This window comes from Barbus barbus, assembly GCF_936440315.1.
Source record: "Barbus barbus genome assembly, chromosome: 25".
In the NCBI taxonomy this organism is placed as follows: domain Eukaryota; kingdom Metazoa; phylum Chordata; class Actinopteri; order Cypriniformes; family Cyprinidae; genus Barbus; species Barbus barbus.
In genome coordinates this window covers 23,695,885-23,711,354 of record NC_136753.1, presented here as the reverse complement: position 1 = coordinate 23,711,354, position 15,470 = coordinate 23,695,885, and the positions used below count along the sequence as shown (strand labels likewise).

At 36.7% G+C, this 15,470-nt stretch overlaps 1 protein-coding gene across 1 annotated transcript in view; it reads left to right on the top strand.

Annotated features, from left to right (window-relative positions):
• The first annotated feature begins 12,314 nt into the window (after nt 1-12,314).
• Nucleotides 12,315-15,470, top strand: part of LOC306845330 (E3 ubiquitin-protein ligase PDZRN3-B-like) — an 88,101-nt gene continuing 84,945 nt past the window's right edge. The window contains exon 1 of the mRNA XM_079378052.1: nt 12,315-13,177. Coding sequence (XP_079234178.1) covers nt 12,464-13,177 — 714 coding nt within the window. The 5' untranslated portion in view covers nt 12,315-12,463. The remainder of the gene's footprint in view (nt 13,178-15,470) is intronic.

Sequence of the window (15,470 nt, the reverse complement as noted above, 5' to 3'; positions counted from 1 at the left end):
TTAAACATTTTGGGCTCTCTGAAGTGTCCTAAAAAAAGGTATTTCTTTTTAATCTGGAAAATATTTTTCTATCTGTTTGTACAGAATACAAAGAAGCTGCCGTCAGCATCCATGTAATTTGTGGACAAGTGTGTGGCAATATGGAGAGTCAGTCGGCCATTATTGTAAAGTAAAGCTCTTATTTCTTATTATTTGTCACTTGGCAAATAAATGAGCAAATAAATGAATGAATGGACATGTTTACTGCTTTTGGGTTTACATGCCTTAAAGGGTTAGTTCACCCAAAAATGAAAATTCTGTCATTACTTACCCTCATGTCGTTCCAAACCCAGACCTTCGTTCATCTTCGGAACACAAATTAAGATTTTTTTGATAAAATCGGAGAGCTCTCAGACCCTGCATAGTCTGCAAGGTTACTACCACGATCAAGGTCCAGAAATGTAGACATCAGTAAAATAGTCCATGTGTCCATGGGCTGCTTAAGTTAACATGCACATGCGTCAGCACGAGCATGCATCGATTACATGAAGCGGAAGTAAGCGCATGCGTCGTGATACTCTCTTCACAATGGTGGCCCGCCACAGCATTAGGCAGGGGTCTCCAACCCTGCTCCTGGAGAGCTACCGTCCTACAGATTTTAGCTCCAACCCCAATCAAACACCCGAAAAAGCTAATCAAGGTCTTCAAGGCTACTTGTTAATTTCAGACAGGTGTGTTGGAGTATCTGAAATCTGCGGGATGGTAGCTCTCCAGGAGCAGGGTTGGAGATCCCTGGCATAAGGGATGAGGAGGAGAAGAATTGTTGAATAAAGTAGTTATTTTTGTTTTCTTTGCGCACAAAAAGTATTCTTATAGCTTCGTAAAATTACGGTTGAACACCTGATGTCACATGGACTATTTTACAGATGTCCTTGCTTCCTTTCTTGACCTTGATCGTGGTAGTAACCTCGCTGTCTATGGGAGGGTCAAAGAGCTCTTGGATTTTATCAAAAATATCTTAATTTGTGTTCCAAAGATGAAAAAAGGTCTTACGGGTTTGGAACGACATGAGGGTGCATGTGTAATTAATGACAGCATTTTTGGGTGAACTATCCCTTTAAAGGGAAAGTAAAAAAAAAAGTGTCATTTAATTTTAATTATTTTAAAACATATATGCACTTATATCTTCTGTAAAAAAAAATTAAAAAAAAGATGATATTTTGAAGACCCCCTTTTACTGTATGTACTTATTAGATATTTAAAATTTTTTAAAAATGTCTGTTCTTGTGTTTCACAGAAGAAATATTTATGCAAGTTTGGAATGACATAAATGGTAATTGATGACAGAATTTTCATATTTGGCTAAACTATTACCGTTACTCATAACATCAGTGGCAGATGGATAACTGGATGGATAATAAGACATAGATCAATGTAAGTAGAATTTCCCCCACTATAGAATCATAGTTCATTCTTATGGCCCACTGCATGCAGCAAGAAACACTTATTTACACTCATTGACCATATGATCCCTTCTTTCAGCAGCGAGTCAAGAATTTTTGTGGTCTGCCATGTTAGCTGATTAGTGCAGCTTTTATCCTTGTTGCTAAACTCCAAGCCTTTGATGTTTCATGCCCCACATATTATGTCCCTAACCCCTGGCATAAATACTTTAGCTAGGAGCTCAGCTGTTTTGCTTTTATTTTTATTTTCATCGTGAGGAAGACTTTAATTGAAGATTTCTTTAAAACCGTAAAACAGTGGTATTTAATTCTTAAACTATTTATTGTGGTCTCCGTTTTACGTGCAGACAATACAATATTTTGCAATATCACACCCTACGACTTAATTAGCGCAGATCTTAAAAAGCCTTTAATCTCTTAATTAGTCTTATTTAATCACTTGCGTTCACTCACAGCTGATGCTGTAGCAATTTTAATCCACCGCAGATGTTATGCTTGAGTTACTTTACCATATGTTGGTATGTTTACATTTAAAAGCATATGAGGCACATTAGTGGACAGAACTGTACGGGAGGAAAGCTTCCTGTAAGTATGAACACACTAAACCATATACCTGGCTGTCTTTAGTAAAACGTTTTTAACCTCATGTCACAGAATTATTAGTTTGTATTGCTACAATGTAGCCTTACCATAAACATTTAATAGCCGTTCATCCTTATAGCAACTGGCAGGAATGGCATTTCGCTACTCTCTAAAATGAGTAAATAAAACTAGAAAATAAGACATCAAGCAGGGAGGACATGCTTACATGCTGTTAATGTTTCCTGTTTATGTGGTCTGGAAAGGATGAACCACTTTCAATGAGCCCATATGCTCACTAGTGCTTCGTAAAAGGTGATGAGATGTCTGCCACATATGATTACAATATAAGTGTGCTTGTGCACCAGTGCATGCCAAGTCCATAAGTCAGTCTAATTATCTGGAGGGGACATGAAGCTGTGTGACAGTCTCACACTTACAGACAAGTGTAAAGTTCAGATAGGCCTACAGGTGAAATCTTCAAGCTGGGTTAAATGTGCAAAGAGCTATAAATATATTTAATATATAAACATTACATATTTTTCTTAAATATTTACATGCATGGGTTTGCATTTATATATACATAATAAATATACACAGAACACACATATATATTATGTGAACAAAAACTTTTATTTTGGATGTGATTAGTCGCGATTAGTCGTTTGACAGCACTAATAAATATACATCAAGCGATTTTTGCATGCAGACAGCAAATGGAAATTCTCTTCATGTCTGGTATGTTGTTTGTTTTTGTACTTTGTGCTGCACATAGAGGAAAGTATCACTATCTCTACTCTCATCTGGTTTAAAAGAAAAGGGCAGAGATATGGCAAGAGGAAACCAGAAGATGGAGTCCAGGTATTTGCTTCGGAGGCATCTTCCTGTCAGGAACCATCCACTCACAGAGCTGATAGCTACTCCAAGCCACAATAGACCAGAAGTACCCAGAATGCACCGCGGTGGTCATGAACTTGCAGTGTACCCTAATTTTTACAGAGTGTAGAGGACACTGACCACACCTAAAAAGGAAAAGATTTACTTAAAGCGTGCTTTGAGAAAATAGAAATGTGACCCTGGACAACAAAAACAGTCTGAAGTCACTGGGGTATATTTGTAGCAATAGCCAAAAATACATCGTATGAGTCAAAATGAACAATTTTCCTTTTATGCCAAAAATCATTAGCAAATTAGGTAAAGATCATGTGCCATGAAGATATTTTGTAAATTTCTTACCATAAATATATCAAAACTTAATTTTTGATTAGTAAAATGCATGGCTAAGAACATCATTTGGACAACTTTAAAGGCAATTTTCTCAATATTTTGATTTTTTTGCACCCTCAGATTCCAGATTTTCAAATAGTTGTATCTCGGCCAAATATTGCCAGTTTTGAAAAATTGACACTTATGACTGGTTTTGTGGTCCAGGGTCACAAATGTAGAGTTCAGATAATGACTATAAAGGAAGAAAGTGGTAACCTGTGATGTGGTGTATGATACATACATTGCATAGGTCATTCTATGGAACAAGTGTTTTTAATTTGTTTTTTGTTTTTTTAATTGAATAAGCTTTTAGACATCCAGAAGTTTTTAGGCATTTTATCAGAAAAAGGGTAGGCATTAATCAGTTTAATATATTTGAAAATAACTATTCCTTTATAATAAATTAAAATGGACTTTTTCAAATATACATGACAATTCTGTTTTAGCAACACATCTGTCAACCCCAAAAAGTTTTTTCAGGTATCCTTATTACAAACAGATAGACATATTGTAAAAATACAGTGACATTTATTTGTTGCTATAGCCAATTTATATTTAGCCTGACCTGCCAAAGAATTTCCCGCAAGGGACAGTAACAATGGTCATGACTTCAGCTCGTTATTTTTGTAATGGATAATTAGAGCAGGGTTGTTTCCGATTAGATCCTCATGTTACTCAGGCAGACTGTTTCCGTGCTGATTAAATTATACTGCTGTGAGCAACTACAACAGCACTGCAGCTGAGCATTACGCTTAATATTGCCCACTAGAACTTTACTTAACTGCATGCTTTTGTTTTCATGCACTCTGAAGCCTTTGAGCCAGATTGTTTATTCATGTTTGCTAACAGAATTTGTCTAAATTGTATAAATATGACATTTATCTAAGCACTAAAAAATAAAGGAAAATATTCTCTTTTGTGAATAGTTGTTAAAGATTCTTTGAGATGCTCCACCAGTCCTGAGCTATGTAAACATGATGAAAGAAGCTTTATGGCTCCTCAGAGCCGAATCACTTGTAAATACACATGCTCTTCGACATCTCATTCCCTCCAGCACAAAACCAAGGACAACAAAGACAATGTTTGTGTTGTTTACATAAGATTGTTCTCGAATGCTCAATGTCCTTTAGGCAGTGGTCCAAGGCCCGTTGTGGAAAACTGGTTCTACTTGACGCTGATCCTGTTCTTCCCTTTAACCCCCTTTGTGATTTAAGATTGAGCAATATTTGGACATACTTCACAGGAAGATGTTCAGGGTTTGTACTCCCTGGATCTGTCTACCACAATATTTAAACCTGGAATTCTGGTTGGATTCTTATATTTCATTTATATGTAATTTAATGTAAATCTGGCCTGTTAAATGCATGAACTTTAACCACTATAAGTAAAAAATACTAAATACAAAGGTGCACAAAAAGATGCATGAGTCTGTGAATAGGTCATTCCATCTGTTTCATAGATTATGTTACAAGCCTTGGAGACACAGTGAATATATGCCAAACTATTTAATATCAGAACTAATTGTTTTTACATATAGATGAAGGTAGCCTTCCTGCCTTTAACAAATGTGATCCCAAAGGGCAAAAAATAAAAATCTATGAAGACAAAATATAATGTTAGCTGATGAATGCTTTATGAAGGTGCTTTAAGAAGGTGTTGTGTCCCATAAGCGCATTTAAGTATAATGGTTTCCTCCAATTCAACACAAGCTCGCAGCACAATGCTTGAATGCTTTCCTGTTGACTCCTCATCAGTTTGAAAAGATCAGCTACTTACTTTCACCGCTATTCTCATCAGGAAGAGACACATGTCTAGTTCCAATGGTGTTATCACCTCCTCTCAGGTCTCTGCTGTAGCCACCAAACATCAGGATCAACTTCCAACTCACAAATCTGAGAGATGATAATAAGAAACCAGAGGGCCAGATCTGAAGGCTAAATGGTTAAATAAAACAATAAAAAATGAGAATTTGTGAATTAGTGATTTTGTCAGATTAAAGGGTTGGTTTAATGTATGAAGTGCAATACAGTCTGTCGTGGTTTATTGATTTTATCAAATGCACTGTAAAAAAAAAAAAAAGTTGAGCCAACTTAAAATTTTAAGGCAAGCAGCCTCAGCAGATTTTTTAGTTTTCTCAATTTTTTTTTTTTTTCATAGTGTGGCAATAATATTTTTCACCCATTGAAATAGTTACCATTAATATATATATATATATATATATATATATATATATATATATATATATATATATATTGCATTATTTTTGAACAATTTACATTACAAATTGTATTAATCAACATAACTTGAAGTTCAGAATCTAATATGCTTCTTATTCATGTTAAGCCATAACCTTTATTTGTTTTAAATTTTTCAAAACCCTAAAACTTTTTAAACTCTGTTTATTTCCAGGTTTAAATGAAAAGTACCACATTTTCAATGTGGTCTCAGACTTTCGGAGCCCTTTAAATTTAAATCATGTGCAGTCACCGGCTATTTTATGACGCCATCAAATGTGGCTTGTCTAATCAGTTTTTAGAGTCAGAACTGTACTTTTTATAAAGATTTTTATCAGCTGACTTCCAAAAAAGCATTGGAACATTACTGTAAACTTTTGTAAAAACCTTATTTTGATTCAGGGTTAGCCTAGTGTTTTGAATAATGAGCTGAATTTTGAAATCAGTTCAATCAAAAAGAAGCAGATGGAAGACCACACTAAAACAAGCCTAATCAATTCTTCCTGTTTCGTGTCTCAGGGATGTACCAAAACAGTGTTGTTTAACACCACAGTATTTAGTTGTTTTTCATATTTTGCTCTGTTTTAAGCACTTGGGGTCGTCCGCTTTGTAAAAGAAGTCATCTGTTTCTAATATTACACACTTGTTATTTGGGAACCTCTATGGCTAATGCACTACGCTAGCTCAGTTGCCAAAAGCATTTAATACAAGATCTCATGCAGACCCACTCCGCCGATGAAAGATATTGTGGAGGAGGTCCCAGAGTTCCAGGACCTATTGTGTTCCTGCATTACATCAACACTGAAGTCGATCAATGTAAGACTTATGTCATCTCTGTGTCTGACTTGAAGTTCATCACTAATCTCTCTAAGGAATAAAGGATGCTATTCATCTTTTCCCCTCATTCTTATTCTCTAAAACACAGCTGTCTCCTAACCACCCTCTCTATCTGGTTAGTTTTGGATCAGGATTGGTCTTTCCACAAAGAATGTATTTTGAATTTAATTTCCCTATAGACTTAAATTTGCACTGTCAGCAGAGTCCGTCAGCAAGTGCTTTGCCCAAAAAGCAACGCCACGTGTTTTGATTCTTTCTATACAAAGTGGAAATTATTGTACCTGATCGTTCACATTACTAATGTTCTCAGCTATCCCCACATTGTTATTAGTGTTGACTGGTTCCTAAAACTAAATTAAGATATCCACAATATTTTGTAATGTGGAAGTAATATTTTCTGTGAATGTGCAATACTTCCAGTTAATTTGCTGCTATGTAAATAACTACAAGAATAACAAATACCAATTTGTAGTATCAAGCAGCTAAAATAACTGAAAGCAAGTGACACCAGTAGCCTCGTACATTCAAGTTACAAATGGCCGCACACACTCTTACGTTAAAAATAAGGTGGACAAATATACTGCCTTTTCCTAAGAGAGTGTTTTTGAAAGTCAATTTATGTATACAATAATTTGTTGGCCAACCACTCGTTAATATAAACTAAGAAAAACAGTTTCATCTGCAGTATTAAAAAAAGTAAAAGTATTACGCTTGAAAGCTGTGTGTAGTGTAATGTCACCCAACAGTACACTCCCCCATCTCCCATTGGTTACACAATCAGACTCAGGTCATTGGTTACACCACTGTTGGCAACAAACAGAGCAATATTTTGAAAACACCAAGGAATAACAGTGTTTACACTTTTTGGGCAAATCAATCTTTGGCTTATTTATATATCCCAGCTTAATGTGCAGAGACAAGTATAAGTATTTTTAAACACTGAAAAAAAAAAGTAAAACTATTTTTCCTGGCATTGCATTTATGTGATGATTTTCCACATTGCTCCATATATAAACACAGAAATATAAAGGTGAGCACTTTGCTGTCATAAGTTTTGCTTACATCATCTGTCATCGACATCTTCCAGGAGACAAGTGTGGCCTTGCATGTGTTGCATCAAGGCCCGTTCCCTTACCAGTTCACAAGAACAAGATCACAAGGTCACCATAAGATCCGCACAGACTTGTCTAACTCCCACTGCAAAACAGAGTACACAACCTAAGCATAAAGACCCTAAAAAGGTCCATGAAGAATGCAGGAACAGTGCTTCATTTTTAAGCCAGTTACTGTACTGGTTCATCTCAACTGATTCTACGATGACCCGGGTGACTGAAAAACTTCACAAACAATTGCCAGACATTTTATAATAAACTTCAACTGGTACGAGAATATCAAGGAAAGTCAAAGAAAAAGCAGCAGACTATAGGAAACATCTGTGTTTCAACTTCAGGTGGACACAACATGGGCTCACCGCTAACAGTCTCTGATTGGGGTCAATGGCAGAGGGCTACAGACCTAATAAAATAAAACAAATGGATAATGAAGTCCAGTTGCTTTCAACTAAATTTAACTGACTCATATGCATGTAGTGTAACAATGTGTACAAGAGAGCAAATAAATTCAAAGAAAATCTGAAAATGCATCAGTGCATATATAGTATAAGCAGATGCATTTCTTAGCCCAGTTTTTACAACTGACTGCAATAAAGGTATGATGATAAAGAAAAAATAGCTTCAATGTCTCATTTCACTCATTGCCTTTTATAGCAACTCTGTCACAATGCAGGATGAAAACGTATATCCAGAAAAGCAATTAGTCTTTACAAGATCATGCAATCCCACATCGCCCTCATGTTCTTGACATATCGTCACTATAGCAGAGTGGTGATGACTACAGTATGGCTGGCATCCAAGCTCCAAATGAACCCCTCATCTAAAGAAAGGTAGACATTTCTGTATCCCTCTACATTAGGTAAAGCCTTCAGCAATTACAAGCCTATAACTTTCTACATAGGGAATCCACTATATGGATTTAAGTTCATTAGGTCCAAAAGGGTGGGGTGAAAGACTCTAGACATGTGAGCTAAGATGGAAGAAATGTAGAGCATGAGAAATGGTTCAGTAACATCCAATACAGCCCGGAGTCTAAGAGCTAGATCAAATCTTATCACAAATGATCTTTATTTTTAACCTTGCATTACTTGATCTAAGTCATCTGAGTTCTCTGCCACGGCCAACAAATAAACAAGACTCAAGTTCTTTCCTAATTTACAAGGATTATGTTTTTGGTAAGTGCACTTCAGTGACTATTATTTATTTTGAATGTTTCGTATTACAACGTAATGATGTGTATCCAAACTGCATCTGTAATGTAATTATCTGGTTGCACATGATCATTTGAATAATAGCTTGGCAGGTGGTTAAATCAAGGCTGAGACTTTAATGATACTACATCAAGGTCAACATTATACTGACTTTGGAAAAAAAAATTCCAAACTCGTATTAAAGATTTATGTGTTTTTCTATCATTATGATACTTGACAATTTACCAAAAAAAATGGAAGATAATATAATTAGTGTTGGCTGTACATTTTGGAACGTAATATTCAATATCTTTGACTTCTTTGAAGTAATGATTGGATCAGTTCTATCAGTGCCAATATTAAATGCCACTCCCCTGACATTTGTTTTTATGAGCTACAGACCAGAAAAAGACACAAATGTATGAGTGATTGCAAATGTTACTTTTTTCCTTTAATTTTTCCCCCATACCCTGGAGTCGGTAATGAACTTGGGAGTTGTTATTTAATAATGCACATGTGGATTGAATCGCTATGTCACGGCACAGCAATGATATTTGATTTCACAGAATATTGATGAAAAGAATTTCCCATCTTCAGATCAGTCGGAGAGATGCACGCTGTTCACAAAGGATAGTTAAGCTGCAAAAGTAAAGGCCTTTCTTGTCCCCTCACTGCACATAGCTGCCAGTGACCCTGTCTGTGGCTCTCAGTCATTTACAATTCAAATGCTTTTATGACCATGCTACTTCCTACCGAGATGGAAAATGTCTTTATTTAAATTAGCTGTATTTAAACTCCAGGTTTCTCTATACACAAAACACACTGAACACAAATACACATTTTTAAGCAAATCATACGCTCACAAGCTCCCATTCACTTATCAGAAAACAGTTTGGACAGATGATTATTTTCCGCCTAAGAGGCATCACTGGCCACTCATGCAAACCGAGAGGATGTGAAGCAGCATCTTTAGCTTTGGGGCTTTTAGAATTTGAAATCTGTAATCTTGCTTGAGCTTCTCAGCTGCTCTGCATAAGCACACAAAACATGTTTCTAATGGCAGGTTTATTTAGTTATTTATGTGTGTGTGTGTGTGTGTGTGTGTGTGTGTGTGTGTGTGTGTGTGTGTGTGCGTGCGTGTGTGTGTTTCTTTAGTTACATTTCTGAATTATATCTGAAAGGTATGTCTGATACGGTCCAAAAAAAGTATTTAGATACTTAAGCCACATTTAAAATGCATGAATACACTGCATTAAATAACAAAACATCAAACCAAGTGGCATCTGCATACAAATAATGCTAAATATTTCACAAAACAAGAATAACAAGGGTGCAAACAATTTATATAGTAAATGGTATAGTATAATACAATATAATACAAAATATAATATTTGGTTCTTTTTAAATCATGTAAAAACAGAGTATAAATGTAATTATTTATAATTTAAAAAAATATAAAAACATCATTAACGTTAATTTAATGACTTTCAAAAATAAAAAACCCGCTAATATATATATATATATATATATATATATAAGACAACTGTGACAACTAGCCCTGTGGCCCGTTTCAGAAAGGAGGTTAAGTGAAAACTCTGAGTATATGTTAACACTGACATCAGGGAAACTCTGGGTTTTCCGTTTCAAAATGGGAGGGTTGTCAAACCCAGGAAAGCAGGGTAAGTCAAGCCCGTTTCTGAAAGAGAGGCAACTTATACTCGGAGTTACTGTGGTAACTTACTCTGTGAACCTAACCTGGCAGGTTTTCTTTGGTAAACCCAGTTTCTTTCCGTCTCCTCCCCCTTTTTAAAGTGTAAGTGATGTTTTAATACCTCATTCATTCATTCACGCTGCAAAATTGCTTTTCTTATTGAGTATTTTTGTCTTATTTCAAGTACAAACGTTTAAAAATTCTTAAGTTAAGATGCATTTTCTATAGATGAAAAATTATCTAGATATTTAGTCTTGTTAAAATATAAAATTGTTCTCCATAGGGTAAGAAAAATAATCTTAATGCAAACGGAAACAAGGCTATTTTTAATTTCTTACCCCATTGCCATATAATTTGGAAAATAAAATAAAAAATCACTTAAATATATATTTTTTTCCCTTCATGGAAACAAGACTAAATACCTTAATATAGCCTATTATTTATGTTATTATAAATTTTTTTTTACACCGTATTCATGTGCGTATTTATTTCAGCGGTACCATTTTAAATGGTAGTTTTCTTTAAAACATCGGAGATGCAGAGCACATTATAAGTCCTGTATGCAGATTTTAAGGAAAGTGTGCATCGCTCTCACGCTCTTTCTGAGAAATTTTCCTGGGCACAAATACGTCAAAGAGGAGTTTTCACAGGACTGTAGGTCAGTGGGGTAGCAATGGGTTTAAATTAGGCTAATCTGATAAACAATGCTCATTTGGTAACATCTTTCTTTGACCTGTGGAAGTAACCCGAAATAATCTGAATTTCCTTCAGGATTTCCAGTGTGGTTGGATGCATTGATGACAAGCATATCCCCACCATCGCACCTTATGAAACTGATTACTGTATGAAATGGAAGGATGCCAGATGGAGGAGTAGTAGCCTACGAGCCATAATCACCACCACAGCTGTTAAATAAACAAATTATTCACAATTTTTTGGTCATCTTTATTTTCTAATACAAAAGCAAAAGTTATTCTTTTACTTTTGGATTTTTAGAAATCTTCCAATACTTGACCATCTCTTCATCTGTCAGTGGTGCAGGTTCTCCCTCTGCCTTCTTGCTGTCGACAAATCAGTAGTTAATTTTATTACTCTAATTAAGAAATGTAACAGGTTGGATTAGAGAATATTTAATTATGTGAAAAGAGTGTTAGACTATGTGGAAAAAGCTGCAGCGCATTGAAATAGACATTGAATGATATTTAATGTCAAATGTCTCTAAAGTCATTTAGCCCACACCCATGAACCTTTCATGTTTAAAGCTTTACCTTGATTGAATTGTGTTTTTATACTTCATTTTTAGCTGCTGCCACGTTCTTGTTTCTTTTTCAGTCTTTTTTCTTTTTTTTGTGGCCATGAGATACCATTAAAATGATTATTAGTTCAATAATTTACAGTTTTCACCTCTGATATTAAAACTTCAGTTATCAGTTATCAAGTTATTAAGTTATCAGTTATTAAGAATTAATGTTAGGCATTAATGGAAGTATGCGTGTGGGAGGCAGCTGTTGCCATGTGCTCTGCTGATCATGACTTTTCATAGTCGTGGTGCACGCGCTTAACTCAGAGTCAACCTACTTAGAGTTGAGTAAACTAACTCAGTTCAGCTGTTCTGTAACCGAAAACTCAGAGTTAGTCAACTCAGAGTTCAAGTTTAAACTCCGAGTTGGTTGAACGTCCTTTATTGAAACGGGCCCCTGATCTCTGTGTATATCTACTGTTTTATAATTTAAAACACAAAACTTTTTCTAAAGCGTTTCACTTGAAAAGTGTGCTTGCACTATATTTCTTTGTATGAATGTTTTTTTAGTGAACAACTTTCATACATTTTAAGTTTGGCTTAACTTTTTAGGCTAGTCTAAGCCACCTTGTTGAGTGCGCAGTTATTCAGATCGTTACGGTACCCAAATCTGCAACACTTCTCTCCCCCATAGGAAGTCTCAGGCAATTAGTTCAGTCAGTAGAAGTGCTCGTACTAGTCTACTCAGTTTCTCTGAGCTCTTCTAATGACTTAGTCCGAAGAGCGATTACCCCTGTGCTATTCTGTGGGAGTCCCGGTTCCGTTTTGGATTTTCCCTTTTTTTTTAAAAATATGGGATTTGAGTTGGATCGTTTCAAGGGGGCTGTGGACCCAGACTTCAAATGCAACCTGTGTAATAAAGTTTTGGAGGATCCGCTCACTACCCCGTGCGGTCACGTCTTCTGCGCCGGCTGCGTGCTGCCGTGGGTCGTCCAGCAGAGCAGCTGCCCGGTCAAATGTCAAAGGATCTCCACCAAAGAGCTCAACCACGTCCTCCCTCTGAAAAATTTAATATTAAAGTTAGACATTAAATGTGACAACCACGCGCGGGGCTGCGAGAAGATCGTCAAACTCCAGCATCTGGCGGAGCACGCGGAGATGTGCGATTATTCCCCTGCCAAATGTAGGAATAAGGGCTGCAGCGAAGTGCTCAACCTTAAAGATATGGATGCTCACATGCGTGAATCGTGTGATTACAGAGCGGTCGGGATATGCGAGAGTGGATGCGGATTGATGCTCACTCACAAGGAGCAGAAGTTGGACAACCACTGCTGTTTGAAAGCCCTCAAAGCGCACAACGGCGCGCTGCAAGGGAAAGTTGTCAGCTTGGATAAGGAGCTGAAGAAACAAGCTCTCAAATCGACTAAAAGAGAGAAATCACTTTTGGCTCAACTGTCGGCGGTTCACAACGAGCTTCAGATGACAGCGCTGAAGTATCAGAAGAAATTCACTGAATACAGCGCCAGGATTGACTCGCTGTCCAAGAGCCTCTCTCCACCGTGTAAGGTAAGAGAACAATATTCACAACAGCTTAGTACTCTTACAAACATTTACCATGGCAACCATAGTTTATTACTACAGTAAACCTGTGGTAAAGCGTAGCATTGGCCACCACTGTAATCAAATTACAATTTGAAAATACAAGTATTTTGCTGTTTTTGTTTTTTGCTCTAATTTTCCCTCAGAATAAAAGCTGTAATGTCATTTTGTTCTTTCTCTTTATTTAATTAGACGTTTATAGTCAGTTGTTAAGCTTCAAACTCTGCATTCAATTTCATTTAGACTTTCGAAGCGATGCCTAAGGCCTGCCATTCATCGAGGATTCCTGCGGGAATCGGTTGTGATTGGGCGGTAGGCTGCAGGTAATCGCAGCCCTGTTGACATAACTTGTCGATTGCACATGATGATATTGCTTTTTGTAGTTCTAGAAACAGGCTTGGACAAGTAATTAATATCCAGTGACTTACATTTAAGGCAAAATTTGGATAGTGACTTCTCCGCCAACGAAAATATTTCGGCCAAACCATGTTGTTATTATTATTAGACCTGTATGCTTTCTTGTTTATTTGTTGGTATTAATGTCAGATTTCTATTTGTTGCAAGTTGCAAAAACAAGTTTTTTTTTTGATTGATCAGACTTTTTATGTCAGAATTTCCTCCAGCCCCAAAATACACTTTGCTTAAGCTGGCTTGAAGTATAGACTTCACTGGTTTTAATGCAAACCTTCTAGTTTAGAGTGGGTTTCAGTGAAGAAAACGTTACATAGTGTGAGACATTTTAGGCGTTTGAAAAGCTTCATTAAATTTGGTTACATTTAGAGACCAAAGCTGCTTGAGGCCTTGTCGCTGACGGAAAACTCAAGAAAATTTATAAAGTAGGTATTATTAATTTGGATATTGCCTTAAAATGGTAGCATATTTAAACCATGACGAGATTATACAATTTAACAAAAGTACAGTATTTTATTTAGTACATCAGTACATGTAGTGTATATTTCAAACTCCATGTGCTAAAAAGAATACTTTGGCACATGGCCAGATTTGAAGGAAAAAAAAAATAACTTTACTATGGCACATTTTTCTTAGTGCAGTATGTCCTTACATCAAGTGCTATGACATCTTCTGGCATGTGTGATGCCCTTCAGATTAACCATAATATATTCTCACCTCAGGACACCATCGGAGCATGGAAAAATGTCAGTGAGTTACAGTTGTGACAGATAACCTCCCTTGACCACTCTATGAAGGAGCACAAGATGCTAAAGCAACCTCCCAGTGAGTGAACATGTTTACGGGCTCTGAATGATGTCTTAGTGCCAGCGACTGCCTTCCTGCTGGGGAATGTAGTCTCTCTTGCTATTCCCATCACATGGTTCATCAGTCAAGTGAGTTGAAGCAACGCAGGACTGGGAAAAGGAGGGCGATGATGGGGAGCTGACATTTGCAGGATTGGGCCTGTCTGCTGAACACTGGGCTGTTGATCCAGCTGCTCCAGAAGAAGAAAAAAAAGATATCACATGAGTTTTCAAATCATCACTGGAGCATTTCAGCATGTATTATTCAGTATATATATGTATATGTTTGTTTTTGCAATTCAAGATAATTTATTCTTTAGATGAGTCATGCTCTGACATCATTCCACACTTGTATTATTTACCAAACTGACCTGTTCTTATACAGTAATCAAACTGAAACAGCAGAAATCCACTGACAAAACCAAACAACAGTGATGTGCAGTTATTTGAAGTGGAGTCACTGTCTTCTACGGACGTTGTTTCCCATGGAATTATGGGACTTGTTCCCATGACCTGGTCCAGTGGGGTGCATTCCTAACTAGGAGGCATACATTGCATACACTCAGCAAAGATAGTAAAGAGGACACTGTACATGCATGCCATTGATGTCTGTATTATATTTAGACACTGTATTCTGTGGTCCACAGAAATGACAGCTGCTTTAGTCGCTGATCCTATGCAGTGCCACCCCAAGCAGGGAATAAAATGCTGACACTACACGTTTCTCCATGTTCCGTCGTTCATCTGTTGAGAGAGCCGTTTGCTGCAAATGTATTAATATACTCGACTGAATGAGCAGGGAACAAGGCATTGACCCTTAAAGCCTCCAGCCAGTTGACAGCTCCTTTTCCAAGATGCTTTAAGCTTAGAAGAATTATGTAGATTGCAGAACATAATGTTTAATGACTCTAACAGGTGTACCTCTTTACTTGTTTGGTCACACACCACTTTTGGTCACAGTCAAATGTAAACCGTGATACCTGCAGATGATTTAAGAGCTTGTA